At 52.9% G+C, this 16,910-nt stretch overlaps 1 protein-coding gene across 1 annotated transcript in view; it reads right to left on the bottom strand.

Annotated features, from left to right (window-relative positions):
- The window catches only part of SIM2 (SIM bHLH transcription factor 2), a 48,257-nt gene extending 31,436 nt beyond the window's left edge, over positions 1-16,821 (bottom strand). The window contains exons 1-3 of the mRNA XM_070597634.1: positions 16,042-16,821; positions 6,710-6,792; positions 3,580-3,669 (exon numbers count right to left, since the gene is read on the bottom strand). Coding sequence (XP_070453735.1) covers positions 3,580-3,669; positions 6,710-6,792; positions 16,042-16,216 — 348 coding nt within the window. The 5' untranslated portion in view covers positions 16,217-16,821. The remainder of the gene's footprint in view (positions 1-3,579; positions 3,670-6,709; positions 6,793-16,041) is intronic.
- Between the last annotated feature and the right edge of the window lie 89 nt (positions 16,822-16,910).

Below are 16,910 nucleotides of genomic sequence, written 5' to 3'. Positions count from 1 at the left end.
TTTAAACCACAAGGATCCTTAAAAATGTTCGCAGAAATACCGAGCAAATACCCAGGGCTCTTCCTTCTTTGACTATGTCCGTCAATTATATTAACCAAAAAACCCTGGAACGAAGTCATTTAATAACTTACATGGATGAAGAGCGCTTCCCCAGTCTGGCTCTTCCACATAGATATGAATTCGACTCTATGAATTATTATGTATTATTTCTGTGCACATACACCGAATAGAATTTTCAAGCCAGAAGCTGGGCCCTAGTTCCTGACACTCAGCCCGTGGGCTGAGCAGACAGCTTGCATTTTGGGGTTGTCTCTCTCACTCTTTGGTACAGCAAGGATCTCTGTGTTTACTAATTTAAAAGCAAAAATAAACTAATAAAATCTGCCATATGAAATAGATTTCTTAATCCCACACTTGTTTAAAAAAAGTTCAATAAAAGTCCTTGAATTGGGATGACCTCATAACGCACAAAGAATCATTTTTATACTCTCAGATAATTCAGATAGTTGTTTAGACGTTGCAGATTTTTTTTTTTTAAAAAAACACCACTTTGCTGTGAATTATCACACAATTATGGCAAACCTAAGAGCTTATGTTCCCTAGGAGCTGCTAACATAGAGTTTAACCCTGAATTAATGTAAAAGATTGCTGTTACTTAATGAGATAATGTCATTGAGAGTAATTGAAGGTTCTTCGAACATGAAGGGTGCTTTGTAAATATAAGCTATTTCTACTATCTTTATTCATCAGAAAATCTGTTTAAAGGGTTATTCTGACTACTGGGTAAAATTTTGTTAACACTTTTATCTCTGGTGATTTAAAAAAAAATTTAAGCTTATTTTAATAAGCTTAATAAGATTTAATAAGTTTTCATGTTTGATATATTTGCTTAACTTTTTACTACCAATAAAAATAATCTAAAAGGTGCAAAAATCTTTTTTTTTAAGAAAAGAGAAGTTGAGTATTTGACATCCTATTCAATACTTCATTTTACTATTTAAGTAAAGAAGACAGAAAAAAATACACATTGTGATTCTGCCTAGATTGCCTTCTGCGGAGTTAATGGTGAACAGGAGGCAGATCTGAGGGGAAAGACTGTCGCTGCTTATTTAAACAGTTCCCCGCGGAAGACTCCCCAGGCACGAACGAGGGCTTGCGTCTGCATTAGAGTGTTTTTGTAGCTGGAGACTGAGGCCAGCGCAGTCCCGCCAAGAGATCAGGAAAAAATCCCTCGCTCTACACAGACCACCAGTTTGACTTATCTTTTTGTAAATTGACACTTCTCCCGGCAACATATGGATAGAAGGCATCTCTACAACTTCCTTGAAAAATGGTAGTGTATCACTCCCTCCCCTTTCACAATTAGGATACAAAGTTTTATTTCTGCATTATGACCAAAAGGAGATGCAATTTTCATTGTGCTTCTGCTTAGGTTTCCTTCTGTGGAGTTAATGGTGAACAGGAGGCGTATCTGTCACCCATCCAATATTTTGGTCGCTTTTGATTATCATGTTCATAAACATTCTTATATCCCACATAAAGAGAGAAAAATGACTGAGAGATGTAGGATGCTAGCTCAAGCAGCTTGACTGAATGAACTGGAATGGTCTGGTATGTGCGCAGGCCCTTATGAGGTGACAGGACATTCCAAATGTCCACATAGCCCTCATATGTGCCCACCAACCAACACTATTTGAAGTTCAATGCTAATGAAACTGCGGTGATGCCTGATGTTGTGTAGCTCCCTATAGCTTATAAATCACATAAAATGGGCACTTTGATATGTTTCTTACCATGATCCTAAAAGAGGGGTAGAGCAGACATTATTATTTTAGTAATGGTTCAGAGAAGTTAAGTACCATTCCCTATCAGACAATGAAAACCATATAACTGAATGCATTTCCCTTTTTGCTTTGACTGCTAGGGAGCTCAAATGTAAATTTAATATATGATAACAGTGACTTTACCTATTTTAAAATACATTTGACCAGTCATAATGACAAAACATTTCAAATGACAAATATGTCATTTGTCATAAATGTTTGTGGCATTATTATAAAAGTAATCAAGGCTTTATAAATTAGGATAGAAAAACTTAAGTAATCCGATCAAAGTCACTCAGCCACAGATCAAGTCAGGAGTAGAAACCAGGCTGGGTACAACTAAAGGGTCTTAAATAATTCTAAATAGGCCAAGGTGGAAATTCAGAGAATAGTAACTTTGGAAAATATAAAAACAGTAAATGTCATGTTCCCGTTCTGCCAGTACACTCATGAATCAAGTAGGTGTAAGAGCCAAACTTTAGTAACTCTTATCTCGGAGACCTGGTTTCATAAAAAAACAGAAAAGGAAGAAAAAAGAAAGCACCAAACAATTTTAATATGAGATTCACTTTAAAGGACTTTGCATAAGAAACACATAGGCACAGAAACCCACTGGGACATGAATAAGGACACACATTGAAAGAGAAGGTGGTAAACAAGTGGCAACTTTAAAAAACGTATTGGCAGAAAAAGAAAAGGAATACGTCAGATGCAGGTTTCCAAAGCGGTAATTTCGTTTTTCAATGAGAAAACCCGCGCCACATTAATTGGCTTGTTTTATTTTGGCTTTACTGGAGGAGGCTAGTGTAACATGGATTCTTCACATGCCTCCTGGGAGCCCATTTCCTGTATCTAATTAATTCTAGTGTGTCTTCAGCTGTGATGAAAAAAGGCACTCTGATAATTCACAATGTAAAGAAACATTTAGTCCCTATGTATATAAAAAATGTGACTTTTAGAACTAGGATCCACGCTTGTTAAATCAGAAATGTGAATGGCAACAGTTAGACCACCCCTCCCCCCATCCGAATGGGCCCAGAGAGCAGCTAAATTCTCCACCAAACCCTCAGCCTGATGGAGACAGATAAAGCTGAGTGCATCTCTTTCCTCTAAGGGATGAACTCCTTTTTAGAAGGGGGTTCCAGAAAAATCGGTAATATTTAAATGTTCTAAAGAAACCAGGACCTTGCTGTGCAAAACAGTAGTAAACTGAGTTTTATGAGTTTCTATCACAAGCATATAAAATGCTTTACTGAAACGACCACTGAACTGGAAAAACTCAGGAAAAATTACCCTGAATTCCATGTGAACAGTCATAAATCTACCCCCCTTTTCTCTCTCCCCAAAGCACATTCTGCATAAAATCCATGTTCGGCACCAGCTTGCCCCTTACTTTCACAGCAACTCCCAATACCACATGCAGACCATCAACTGCGGACTGAAAAATCTCCCTTTGTGAAGCTCTTGTTAGTGGCAGAGAGCATTACTGTATAAGCAGAATCCAGGCGATGGGACTGAATCTCAGAACAAGGCTGACCATTGCAAAGATAGCCTGGTCATTAATCCCAAGGGAAAAAGAAACTAAAAAAGTGAAATATAACACAGAGAAGAGAAGCCCCATGGGACAGCCTAAAAAGATGATTTGGCAATTTTGGATTATGTGCATACACAAAAGTAGACGTTGGGTAAGACTGTCAAGATCCACCAACACTTAATTTAATATTTTGGTTGTACATAAAATTAGGCAATACCTTACCTGGGACAAGCCTAAATGTACAGAAGCTGTTTCTGATATATACATGATTTTGCCATCAGATGCTACCACGAAAACGAATCCGTCCAAAGTCTGTAAAAGAAAAAGTGTCAGGGTAAGCGATGATAGTTACACATTAGAGTCAGGTCTGATGGGTGTACCGTCACTGGGATGGAGGAAAGTATAAAACATTATCATCAAGGTGTATTTATTAAGAGCAGAAATGGAGCCCAGGGCCATGGGAAGGATTGTAGGTTACGACACTCAAGGCTTCGTTCCCGGCCAGGTTCTCAAATGCTTTTAAAGCACTTTAAAACCAGTCTTACGTCCACATCACAAAAACCATGCAAAACGTTTGAGAATTCCTACCATGCTCAGTTTAAATGTAGTAGCTTTATTGTTTGGGGTTATTTTAGCACTTAGCACAAATCCGGAGTTCTATGGTTCTTAGGGGAAAATCTACCGCTATATAGACCATTTTATGTCATAATTGGCTGTCGTTCGTACCACTAGGACATAAGCTTTATTTGCCACAATTTGCTAGTTACCCCTAAGTACCATTTGAATAATAAATTCCGAACACTACCAGTCCCCAGAAAATAAAAGAAAATGCCTGGTTATTTAAAGAGACTATGGCTACAGAATTAATTATTTAGAATTTGCAAGAGATCAAATAACCTTTGCAAAATTCACGGGGAAAAAGTATCAATTTCTGAAAAATTAAAACAATCTACATGATATTCTGATTTTGCCTAGGTTGGCTGGCCCTCAAAAAAATAAAGTAAAATTATAAGAGGTAATTAAGACAAATAAAAAAGTAACGATTTTATTTATGTGTGGTGAGGATAAAAAGACTAAATTATTTTTTGAAAAAGGAAACTGCATTTTATTTACCCGTTCATATTTTAGATCCAGAACCAAAGAAAAGCAATAAAGTTGGTGAAAGACCCATACAACCCACAATGCTACCCCCATAAAAAATATTCCAAATTAATTTCTGGCCACAAATTCTATTTTTACAGCATGTAATTGAAACCAGATTACCTTTGGGTTTTTCTAAATCCACTCCCTTTTTGGAGGGGGGCCTAAGGAGAATGTAGTAGAAATGAAACTTGAAAGATATCTTTACACTCTGTTGTCTCAAATACAATTTTGCTGCAAAAATTCTTTGCCAACTAAATTATTATCTTTCCCTCCGCTGAGGCTGAAATCAACATCTTGATTATGAGCCTTACTTTCACGTTTCTAACTCAGCTACAAAATATTTTCCCAACTAAACTCCGTTTCAAAAATACAAATGATACAGCAATTTCTAAAGTTATAAACGTTGGGGCACATTTTGCATTCCTGCTGAACTCCAAACTCATTAAAGAGATACATTTAATGAAACAGTATCTGACAGCTAGCCATATGAGTTAAAAGAGAAAAAATTATCATAATTAAATTCTGAAAGTTGCCAGCAGTAGCTAAAAAAATAATATCCTTAACGGAAAATGTTGGGTATGCCTTCATAGCTTCAAATTACCTAATGCGCTTGCATGTACATTAACTGCAAAGACGCCGTCCACACACCACTCCGGAATTAATTAAATGCACAGTGGGAGAAACTTGGGGGTGTCGACTTTGCCCACCAGGTTTTCACTGGAGTTCCCAGGCACTTAGTTGTCCCTGATATTAGTGTCACTTATAATATGTAAGAGTGTCAAACATGCAAAATACCGCGCGCGGAGCTGGAAGAGAGGGTGGGAGGAGAGCGCGGGGCGCGCGGGAACGACTCCAAGAGCGCCATTACCCGCCCGGCTCCCACACCGTCCGCTTTCTGTTGTAAAGCTTCGGGTTTCAAATATGCCCCCGGATCTTCTCTTCCCCAACGCACGCCTTTTTAAAAAATAAATCACACTGGGGCATTTGGGGCAAAAGAGTTTTGAAAAGATCTGCTTTTTCGAAATGCGGAGCTCATGGTCGACTGGCCGACCCAAGTCACAGTGTCCCGCGGCCAACTTTTTTTTTTCTTTTAAAGAAAACACAAAATAGAAGGAGGAAATGCAAAGTAGCTCTCGGTAGGCATTTTTCGATGGCAGAGACAAATGACGGGAGGGGGGCAATGAATCGGGTCATTGATGAGGCTCTGTAAAGGGCATTTGAAAGATTCCGAGGCACGAGGCTTTGCTGTCCCCGCCTAGCGCCAGCCGCCAACTTGGAAGTGGCCAGTCGTGCGCACGGTTGCTCGGCCCGCGCCCCAAACACTGTGGAGGGAAATCCGAGGTCAGGGGCGGTTTAGCAGCCGTGGACTGAACGGCTCCCGGGCTGGGGCGCTAAGGGACGGGCCACAGACCAAGCAAGAGTTCCCTCCTTGAGCCAGGTGACCCCGGAGGCGCACCATGTCGTGAGCTAGATCACTCAAGAACTGAACCACTTGGGTTGAACCCGGCTCCACCACTTGCTGTGTGACCTCAGGCCCGTTACTTAACCTCTCTGTGCCTCAGCTTCCTCCTCTGAAAAAAAAAATGAAGCTAAAAATAAAGTCCACTCTAGGTGGGTGGTGAAGCCAGGAGATATGGTAAGATTTAGAACAGAATCTGGCCCGTGGTAAACTCTCAATAAATGCCAATTGTTAATATTCTATTAGTGATGCTGTGACTCCTTTATTTCCCTCCAGACACACACAACTGTCAGACGCCTTAGAGCCGCGGCACTCTAGCTCAAGGCGTCCTGATCATTCTTTCTCTGGCTCCAGCGCCTGGCACAGCGTCTGGCACGGAGGAAGCTCTCCATAAAAGTTTGCTGAGGGAAGTAAAGTTGGAAAGGACTTAACCACGCCCAGGGGCGCCCTTCTGCCTAGGTCTGGGGGTGGGGGTGGGGGGGCTAGAGAGTCCTGGGTCTGCAGGGTGGGGGCGTCGAGGTGCCGGGTAGGGGTTGGGGCTGGCCCGAGGCTGCACTCGTTGAGCTGAGTCCATACTCGGATCTGACCCTCCCAGGGGGTGGGGGGGCCTCTTGCTCGGGGTCTGGGCATTATTTCGGGATGACTGCTGCAGCCTGAGGGCGGCCTACGGATACGTCTGGAGACCGGGATGGCGGGGTCGGAAGGGAGCGTCCACCCGGGCGCCCGCAGGGCCGTTGGCGGTGCCTCTACCTGCAGCAAGTGTGATCCCAGCTCCTTGGCGACGCTGTCCAGGGGCCCGGCGCGGCTCGGCTGTCCCCACGCGTCTCCTAAACCTGGGCGGGAGAATAAAGCAAATCAGTAAACGGCAGCGCTCAGCCAGAGGCCGGGGCGCCGGGCGGGGCGCACGGAACCTCCGCACCCGGCGACCTGGTTGCCCCGGAGTCCCGAGCGTCCTGCGTGCCGCCTCCCCCCGGACCCTGCAGGCCACCGTCTGCACCCTCGCCGTCGCTCCTTTGCCCTCGATTAAAAAGAAAAAGGTCAGAGGAGAAATTCCTGCTCCGCCGAGGCCTCAGGTCCAGGCGCCCGGCGCGCACTGAGCCCGCCAGGCTCCCGGGGGTCGCTCAGGTGCTCACGGCTCTGAAATTGCTGTTTTATTCGAAATGCCACAAAGTAATCTAATCCGCTTTGAAATCGGTCATCCTCGTCGCCAAACGGGGATATCGATCTGACCCGTATTTCCCAGAGCAGCCTCCCTCACCCCTCCCTTCCCCGCATCGCTGGCAACCACGTTTTCCCAAAGACAGCCAGCCACCGACGAAAAGCCCTCCCCGATCTTTTGGCATAAAAAAAAGATCTTTTTTCAACCTCTTGTAATCTCTCGGACGCGCCGGCCCTTACAGGCGTCCTGGGAGCTCCAATCCAAGAGCTATAGCCCAGGCAGGGTTTACCTGGGGACTTCCCGAGCGCAAACTCCAAAGGAGCCAGCGGCGGGGCGGGGGATGGGCCGAAGGCAGTGACAGCCGATGGTAACTAGGTAGTGTCTGTTGTCACTTAATTGGGGTCCCCTAGCGCCTTTGCTTCTTAACCGGCCCCTCCCAAGGCCTCCTCTTGCTCCCCACCACCTCCTCGAAGGCCACCAGTGTTGCAGAAAGCGCACCAGGGGAAAGGCGGCCGTGCCCAGCAGACCTCCCTCTGCTGCACCCTCGGCTCAACTGCTGCGACCCCGGAGATCCCAGGCTTTTCCCCTCACCCTCGGGAGGAAGCTGGAAAGCCGAGTAAGGTTTCCAAGCAAAGCGCTAAGCGCCAGCTGGGAGAAACCCCCAGCCGCTCCCTGGAGTCCCTTCGCTGGGGGCCTGGCCCTCAACCCTCCACTTAGTGCCGCAGCCCTAGCGCGAGGTGGCAAAGGCCGGTGACCTCTGTGTCAGCCTGCGCCCCGTTCCCTCCCCCGCAGAGAACGCGCCCCCAGGCTCCAGGCCCACTCGCGCATCTCCCACGGCCGGCTGCGACCCTGTGCGCTATGGCTCCGCTGGCGCGGTCGCCTCCCCTCCGCCCAGAACTGCGGGCCAGGCTGGCCTCCAGCCCGTTGCGCGCGGGGAGCGTGGGACCAGAGGCCAGAGCGCGACGCGCAGGGCAGGGAACCCTGCCCAGCCATGGCGAATCCAGGCACTGTTTCCAGGACCGCAAAGCCCATCTGAGCGGGCGGCGGGAGTGGGTTCCCGGAGAGTCGCTGCGTAGCCGCCCTGGGTCGCCCACTGTCCCGGCGGGCGCCCGGTGCATCCCGGCTTCTGGAGGCCTCGACCCCAGAGACGCGGAAAACGCAGCCCTAGCGCGAGGGAGCCTCCCCGGCCCAGAGCACCTCGGGGCCCAGCCCCTCTCCCCGTGCCCCCGGCTTTGGAGACCCTTCCAGACAAACTCTGTTGGGCAACCAAAAAAGGGATGACCTTTAATTTCTCCTCCTGGGCTCTAGGAATTAGGGGCTTACCCGGGTCTCCCCAGAGGGAAGTGGCTGATTTCCACACATCCCGATCTGATCCCACAGATAGGATCGCAGTCCCGCAGCGTCCGCCACGTGAACCGAGGTGTCTCCTTAACCCCAGGAGACCACCGTCGGCCCCATTCCGCCTTCCAGGGTGACCACAGTGACCGCAGTCGTGCGCCACTGGCTCTCACGGGCAGGTCCTTCCTCCCCTCAATCCAGGCAGCCGTCCTGGCGGCAGTGTTTAATCCACTTAACCAGAAATGGAAAGAACCAAAACTTCAAAGCTGCGGGGCTTGAATGAAGAAATAATTTAATAAGAGCCTGGGGAAGGCTGATTTCTGAGAGTGGACAAATGTGCTCTGGCAACAGTCCTTTACCCTACTCATGGGTTCTTCCCCCGCTTTGGGCCAAGCCACCCTTGCCTGGCTCGGTGGGGACAGCGGTCTCAGCCTCCCGGCCTTGGGCTTCTAGAAGAGTCTGGGGCCCAGCGACCTGGGGAAATCTCCACCTTCAATACTGACCCCCAGACCAGATTCCCCATCCAGCTCTCCCAAAAGCTTTGTTGCAGGCTCTAGCCTTGTGTGCATTGAGTACACAGGACAATTTTCCCTATAACTCAAATACCCTGATACTTTAAGAGAGACTTATTCCCTTATATCATTATCATTTTTCCTACAATTTCCCGAAGCCTCCACTTTTCAGGCAGAGATTTGGTCCAACAGCCCCTTCCGGACCTGGCAGAGGTGGTAGGTGTGGGGGAGATCCCCTCCAGCATCCCTGCCCCCATGCCACCTCATCCCAGGGCCTTGGTGCTGCCAGCTCTTCCATTAGAAACCACCGTGGGCGAGGCCTTTCGCTCAGCCCATAAAAATCTACTTTAGGCTGAACACGGAGACCAAAAAAGGTAAGATTTGTAACAGAAAAATAATCATCTTGGTACTATAAAGCCATATATACTCCCCAAAAAGTGAGGCCCTGGGCATGTGGCCCTTACCTGGACCTAACAAAGGGCTTTATTTGTTTGAAAAATGAGAGGAGTGTAAGAAAAGACTGGACTAAGTTCCTCCAAGGTTATCAGCCATTGGTGGTCTGTCTTGCCTGATCTCGGGAGCCACTCTTCACTTTAGGGGAGCAGCTTGGGGTCCCGAGCCCCACCTGTGGCTTCCTGCAAGGGTCCAGCTTGTCCTTCATGTGTCAGCAAGGGAATCTGAGGGGAACTTTCAGCTACTGGGAGTCCAGATGGCCAGGTAGGTCATGGGGAGGGCGTCAGCCACTGGGTCAGAGAGAAGAGGAGCCAGGTATCCCCCTTCCCCCTCTGCCTGTGAGGATGTGTGGGTGCCTGTACCTTGGTATCCACACTCAGCTGGCTCTTTGGCCTGCCACAGGAGCTATCAAAATATGGTCCCTCCTCTCTGGATGCTCACTCAGTCAACAAACAGCTCTTGAGTGGCTGCTGTGCAGGGGCCCTAGCCAGGCCCTGAGGTTACCTGCTGGGTCCCATCCTCCAGACGCAGGTAACAGAGCATAATCATGGAACCGCACAAATAAGATGATTCTGCTCAAAGGGGAGGTGGTGGAGGGGTCCCCTCACTGTGAGGTAGGGTCACCCCTTTCAGTTGAGGGGACACACGAGTTGAGACCTACAGGAGGCAGCGAGGTTTGCTTCTTCTGGGCCCGGGAGCAGGACTCTTGCTGCGGCCAGTGACCCCTGGGTCCGACCCTGGAGAAATGGTCTGGACTTTGAAAAGAACACCTAGGATGGACGGCAGATCTCACATGTCCCCAAGGGCAACCTTGGGTATCTAAACCGATGACAAAAAGACTCCTCTAGGATCTTATGAAAATTAAGTGGGGTTAATAACAGGGGACGGCCAGACCGTGCCACCACCCTTCCACGAAAAATTGGATCTGGGATTGATAAAAACGCGGAGGACAGGTGCGGGGGCGGGGGGCTCACCTCCTCCTGCCTCCTCCTTCCACGTTCAAGATGCCAGCTGGGCCAGTCTGGACGCTCTGATCCCCAGCAAGTGCCCTGACCCCTAACCTTTACTTCTTACCTCTAAAATGGGGTGGTTTGGGGATTAAATGAGCTAAACTGCCAGGCGCCGAGCGAAGAGCTCAGTCCAGCAGAAGGCCTCCTTGTTTGCCCAGGCTGCCACCACCTTGGTCCCGCTTTCTCTTGCTCTCCCTTTTCATCCTGCCTCCAGCCCTCTCCTCGGCTCCCCCTCCCCCAGTAACTACCCCGGCGCCTGTGGAGGGGGCGTGTTATTACCAAGCGTGGCCTTTCGCGTGTCGTGGGCCATCTGAGGACACAAGTCACGCTTGCTGATTGCAAAACACTCCAAAGTCAAGAAGGGTGTGTGCATAGTGGGGGAGTAAGGATGGGCTATTCGGCTCCCACCGCGCTCTCTCTTCTCCCCTCACAAGGCGCACGTCCCGACAGGGCCCACTGCGGAGCCAGCGTCCAATGCCAGTCATTACGGCGTTTACAACACGGAATTCAGAGCACGACCACCGCGGGGGCGCATGCTCAGGAACTCCCTTCGGGGCTACCGGGCCCCAGGAGCCTGTGCAAGGTTGTAACGGGGGGAGCTTGGGACCGAGCCCCTGCCTCGCTGTTCTAGGAGAGCCCGTCGAAGAAGCCTGCATCTCTAATATAGCCTTCTCCCTCGACTCCAGGACCCCAGGAAATCGTCGTGGTTCTGGGGCTCCTCCGCGCACTTCAGCCTTTTTCCGGTGGTGGAATGCTTCGTTCTCTCCGGGATCCCTGAAAAGCCCGGCCCTTAAGCCCTGTTCCAAACCAACAGTCGCAGCGCGGGCTGGGGACCGGGTGCGACGGGAGTGGTAGAGATGGGCGCCTGGAGAAGACCTGACTCGGGCCGACGACGGAGCAGGGCAGCGGAGGGGGCCTCCAACCTGGCCTTGCCTGGCCGCGGGCCAGTGTCGTACGTGCTCAGACGACAGACGGAAGTCCCCACGACCCCAACGCCTAATGCTTGGACTTTGAGGGGTGGGATGGAGGCCGGGCCGCCGCCGCAGTAACGAGTGCGCAGCGCCCAGCGCCGCTCGGAGGAGGCGCCCTTGCCGCGCCCCGGAGCGCCTGGGCCGGGCCCTGGGCGCCGGCTCCCGGGGGTTGAATCTGCCACACGCGCGCGCTCCAGTTCCTCGCCACCGCCAGGGCCCCGGGGAGGTCCCTTCACCACTGCCCGGAGCTTCCTGCTCAGCGACTGCAAGCTTTACCCCCGCCGGACCCCACAGCATGTCAGGCTCCCAAGTAGAGATGGGGAGAGGATTGTAAAAATCCACATTATTCTAAAAAATAAGGCTTTTTTTTTTCTTTTTAAAAGCTACATTTCGGGCTGCGATAAAGACTTGGAGTCTGTGACCCCATGTCAGTTTAGGGCGAGTGTCTCCTCACCAAACCCTCTAAGTCAAAGTGCTTCTGTTCCTGACAATTTCTAGGAGGGCCTCCCTTCTCCTGGCCCTCTAGTGTGTGTGTGTGTCTGGGGGTCCCTGCCAGAATCTAAAGCCAGATAATTCTCCACACTGGAATAATTCAGACCTCCAACCCCACTTACTTTTGTGTATGAAGGCCATTTTCACTTCTTTTTAAGTGAATGTTGTGCTCAGTGTCGCTGTCCCTTCCCCCTCTTTCTCGCCCACACCTGTCTGGAGACTTCTGGTCTGGGAAAAGGGGCTGGGGCCTCTGTTCTCCTTCCCACAGTCACTCTTAGCTTCCAACTCCATTTCTGAGCCCAGACCCTGGGCCAGTCCCTCCTGCCAGCCGTGCGAGGGCAGGGAAGGGAAGCCATCCTCTGCGCACAGGAATCCCGGTGAGATTGGCCGCGGAGCTCCTGCTGCCCTGACTCTGGCTTCCTGAGGCCCAGCGTAGATCACCCTGTGGTGGAACATGCCCTGCGTCCTGCCTGGCGTCGTCTCCGTGCAGTCATGGCCAGAGAGCAGAAGAGTTTGCCCACCCCGGTGCTTCTGTATTTCCAAAGCGCCCCCTTTCCTGAAGGGAAGGCCGGCCATACTGCAAAGAGGGCAGGCAGCCCATGGGCCCCAGCAGTCCCCTGAGCCCTGGGGGTACCAGGCCTTCCCAACCGGCCAGTGAACTCACAAAGTTTTCAATTCTGAGTCCACTGCAGAAGCCATCCTTGCTCTCCTGCCCGCTTTCCTGCCCATCTACCTCCCGCTTCCTAGTTCGCTGTGAAAGGGGAGAAAACGTGGCCCAGTGAGTCTTCCAACTCCCAGCAGTAAGTCCCGGGAGGTCCACGGAGTGAGGCAATCGGCTGTTTAAGCCACAGCTGGCCATGGAAACTTGGTGAGCTCACAAAACGGAGTGACTGGAGGAAGAATATGTTAGAGTTCCACCTGCACCGCCTGGTCCCTCACTCTTGATCCCAGGAACCCTGTGCAGCGATGGAGCTGCTAAGAGGCCCATTTTACAGACAATGAGAACAAGGCCCAGGAGGGCAGGCAGAGCTGAGTTTTGGACTGGCTGTAAAAACTACCAGCACCCCCAAGCCAGTGCTCTGGCCTATCCTTGGAGCATCCACCCTGGCTCCAGTCGCCTCTTTGCTCCTGCACAGGGACTCTCCAAGGCCCTCTTTCTCTCCTCACGCGGGGGCAGTCTCGAGAATGAAAGGAGCCCAGGCCGGCTGCCTCTCCTGCGCGCGGCCGAGAACAGGCGGCCCACCGATCTGCCACGGTGACAATGGCCTTCTCTTGTCCTTGCGCTGGCACCTTGGGAGAAAGGTCCTCCCCTCTCTGGTCTCAATTTCCTCAGGTATAAGGGTTAATCTGGTGATTCCTGTGGCTCCTTCGGACTGTGTTATTCATTTTCTGACTCCCAAAGTCCTAACTTGATCTCTAGATCCTTCTTCACCCAGGGATCCTGCTCACTCTGGGGCCATCAAACAGTGAGATGGCTCTTGGCACATCGGCTCCACTCGTGATCTTTCCATCCGCAGCCGCCGAGAGAGAGCCGGAGCAGGTCTGGGAGCTCCCGCCGCCACCCAGGACAGCTTTGGCCCTAAAAGCTCCCTGACCTCAACGGCTCCCCCACGCCAGGCCCAGTCCCAATCCCGCACCACATTCCCCGGAGCAGACCTGAGTCCCCCACAACAGGTTAAATCAATGAAGGTGCGGCTTCCAAGCCCCGGCCCTTCCGAGCTCCCGGGAGGGCGAACAAGTTATTCTGCATAATTCAGATCAGTCTAAACGCATCTTTTCCTCTGCCCGAAGCTGTGGGCTTCTCAACTCCTCAGCCCTGACTGATTTGAGGGGAACGTTGCTGCCATCCAGATCTGCCAGCTAGAGGCCTCTGAGCGAGCGCAGGGACCAGTCCGGAGGCTGTGGGTCCACCGCTCGAGGCCAGTGCTGCAGGAGACCGCTACCTCCTACCTGTCCGGATCAATGGCGATCCCACAGGTTCAGGGCCATTTCCAAGACTCTAGGGCCACACAGCTCTCTCCTGACCTCACAGAGTTCCAACCTAGATGGTCACCTCCCAGAGATGCACAGGCTGCCCCTCAACCAGACCACTACCAAACAAAGCACCTGGGCCTGGTGCTCAAGTGTCCTGCGACCTCCAGCCACCCCACCCCTGCCACCGTCTCAGGGCCAAGCCATTCCGGGCCCAAATGCCTGGAGACTGGTTTTCCAGAGCTGGAACACACAGACTCGGTTCAAATATCTGCAGAAGCAGTACATGCACCACTTCCCAATTTCCACCAGGCTCTCCTAGAAATCCCCCACCCAACAAACGGCTTACAATTAGTCCTCTTTCTCCAGACCTCCCTTTCTAACAAATTTCCGGCTTATTTGAAATCATCAGTAACCACACCATTTAATGTTCTCATCATTTCTTTGTTTGTTTCTATTTCCAACGGGGAGGGGGAGAGGGGGCGGGTGTCCTATTGGGGTGCCACACCGGCTTTGTAGCATGCGGATTAAGACTCAGCTCACCCAAGCAAACCAGTGACCACCACACCTCCCCGGCTAGGAAGGAGACTTGTCCTTTATGAAACTTAATTCTCTTTTAATTTTCACTGAAACTTCAGCTGGAGACGAATTATTTTTTCTTCTCCGCTGGAGGGGTCACCTGGTCCGAAAGCTCCCAGTGGGAGGACTGGAGGGGGACCTCGGTTGAACGGGGTTGGAAAGTGGAAGAATGCACGCTGGGCTCCAGTGGGCCGGTCTGGGGCTTCCGTGCCAGGGATGAAAGCACCCTGGGCCTGTACCCCCGCCCAGCTGGGAGGCGTGGGGAGGCCACAACCCTCGGCTCTCCGTCCTCCCACGCTTGGCTCCCTGGCCAGGCCAGCCGCGCTGCAGAGCCGGATGTCGCGCTGGCGGACAGGCCCTCTGCGCTCCACCCGGGAGGCAGTGTGAAGCGCAGCTCCAGACCCAGAGACGATTACAAGTAACAGGGTTAGAGCCGCTGACCGCGAAAGGTCGAGCTCACTGACTTTGGGAGGATCACCTGGCCCAGGGACCGCCTTAACTGAGGTGCCCAGCGGTGGACGGACACCTGTCGCTGCACTGCAGCGACCCTCCAGTGTCCCGGGGCTGAAGTTGTCTCCCTACTCCCACATGGGCTTCTGGAGCTCCAGAGGCCGATGCAGCCCTCATGGCTTCTCAGCCTGGAGGTCTTGGGGCACCCATCAGGCCAGGTGTCAGAATCTCTGGTGCCAGGCCCCAACGACCCCAGCAGGGGACCGAGCCACTGGAAGATGATCGGTTCAAGGCCGCGGGGACACCAAAAGCGAATGCCGTGGTGACCAGGCCTCTCCCAGCTCTGCTGCTCAGAGGTGCCTGGCCTGGCAGCCACAGTCACCCGCAGGCAGGCCGTGAGCTGGAGGTGAATGCCGGCCCAGTGCGCCACCATTTCTGACCACCGCGGTCTGCCGGATCCTCGGGTCCCAGCAAACTTTACCCGCTGTGGCACCTGCCCCTCTGAGTTTTTAATGCCAATGCAGAAAAGAAGACTATGCTCAGGCCTGCCTGCCATTTCTGAACTGATAGCCTCTCTCTCTCCTGCCGGTCTCTCCTACCCTGACTGCCCGCACCCCAGCCCCAAGAGAGGCGAGCAGAGAAGAGGGGACCCGAGAAGCGGGAGTTTGAGGCCTCTGTCCTCACAGTGCTCTCGTCCGCCTAGGGCCTGCAGGGCCTGGGCCTCCTGGGGCACTCCACTCTCTCCCAGGGGTAGCAGCAAGCGCCCTTCACCCCTGCAGGGTGCATATGATTCCCCTCTACAGAAAGAGAGAGAGGAATGAAGGAAGGAAAAGATAAAAGGGGGAATTAAAGAAATGAAGAAAGAAAAAAAGGAAGTTAGACTAGAATGGACTAGCATGAACACAGAACAATTCTTGGTTCGCCCCAGCCCAGCCCTGGGCCGGGAGATGGTCTGATCGCCCGGGTGCCAAAGCCCTGGCCTCTCTCTCTCTCTCCAGCAGGAGCCGAAGCCCCGCCGCGGCCTCCCCAAGACGCCCTGGCACTGCCCGGAAGGCTGAGGCGGCCCCTCCGGTCCGGTTTCAGCTCCCCGCTGGGGCCAAGTTCGCGGGGATCCCCGGCGCTCCCCGCCGCCCACCTGCGGCCTCACCTTCGGGGAAGACCGCGCGCATCTTCAGGTAGCTGGTGGTGAGTCGGATGATGGACGCCTTGTCCAGCTGCGAGGTGATGGCCGACGGCAGCGGGAGCAGCTTGGCCAGCTCATAAAACTCGCCATTTTCCTTCTCCCTCCTGGTCTTGGCCGCATTCTTGGACTTCTCCTTCATCGCGCCTCGGCTCCGGGCATATTAGACCCGGCCGTGCTCCAGGCCCGCGGAGCCCCGCTCCGGCTGCAGCGGCGGCGATGGGGAAGGGGGCACCGGGGGCCAGGTGAGTCTGGGGCGCCGGCCGCCGGCAGGTGCGCGGGGCCGGCCTGGGGCACCGAGACGCCTCTCTGCAGCCGCCGGCCCCGAGCTTGGCGCAACCCGGCCGCGCCGCCCCGGGCGCAGCCTCCTCCCGGCTGGACTGTCCCGCGGCGAACAGAGCCCCGACTTCCCGCTCCCTTCTGCTGGCTCTTGCTTTCTCCCTCCTGTCTCCCGCGCCTCGGCTTTCCTTAGAGGGTGGAGAGGGGCCGGCGAGGAAGCGGCGGTGCTGTTTAGTCCTTGACCGAGTGTTCGACCCCGCTGCCGCGAGGCCCCTCCGGCCTGGAGGGCGGCATGGGAGGCGGCGGCCGCGGAGCCATGGAGCGGGAGGGTAGCGGAGGGGAGCTGGGCGGAGGCGGCGGGGGCCGGGCCCGGGCGCGCTCTCCTGCCCTCCCTGGCGGTTCCCTGTGCCTGAAGACGCGGCGCCCGGAGCCCGCGATCTGTCGCGAGGCGCAGAAGCTCCGCGGCCCACGTGCGACCGAGCCGCGTTTGTTTATGGCGGACCCGCCTTCGGGCGGAGCACTGGGCCGCCGAGGCCCAGGGAGGGGGGGGCGGGAGG

The sequence above is a fragment of the Equus przewalskii genome, chromosome 27 (genome assembly GCF_037783145.1).
Source record: "Equus przewalskii isolate Varuska chromosome 27, EquPr2, whole genome shotgun sequence".
Taxonomy (NCBI): domain Eukaryota; kingdom Metazoa; phylum Chordata; class Mammalia; order Perissodactyla; family Equidae; genus Equus; species Equus przewalskii.
Note: the sequence above shows the minus strand (reverse complement) of the source record. Positions and strands in the feature narration are given on the sequence as shown.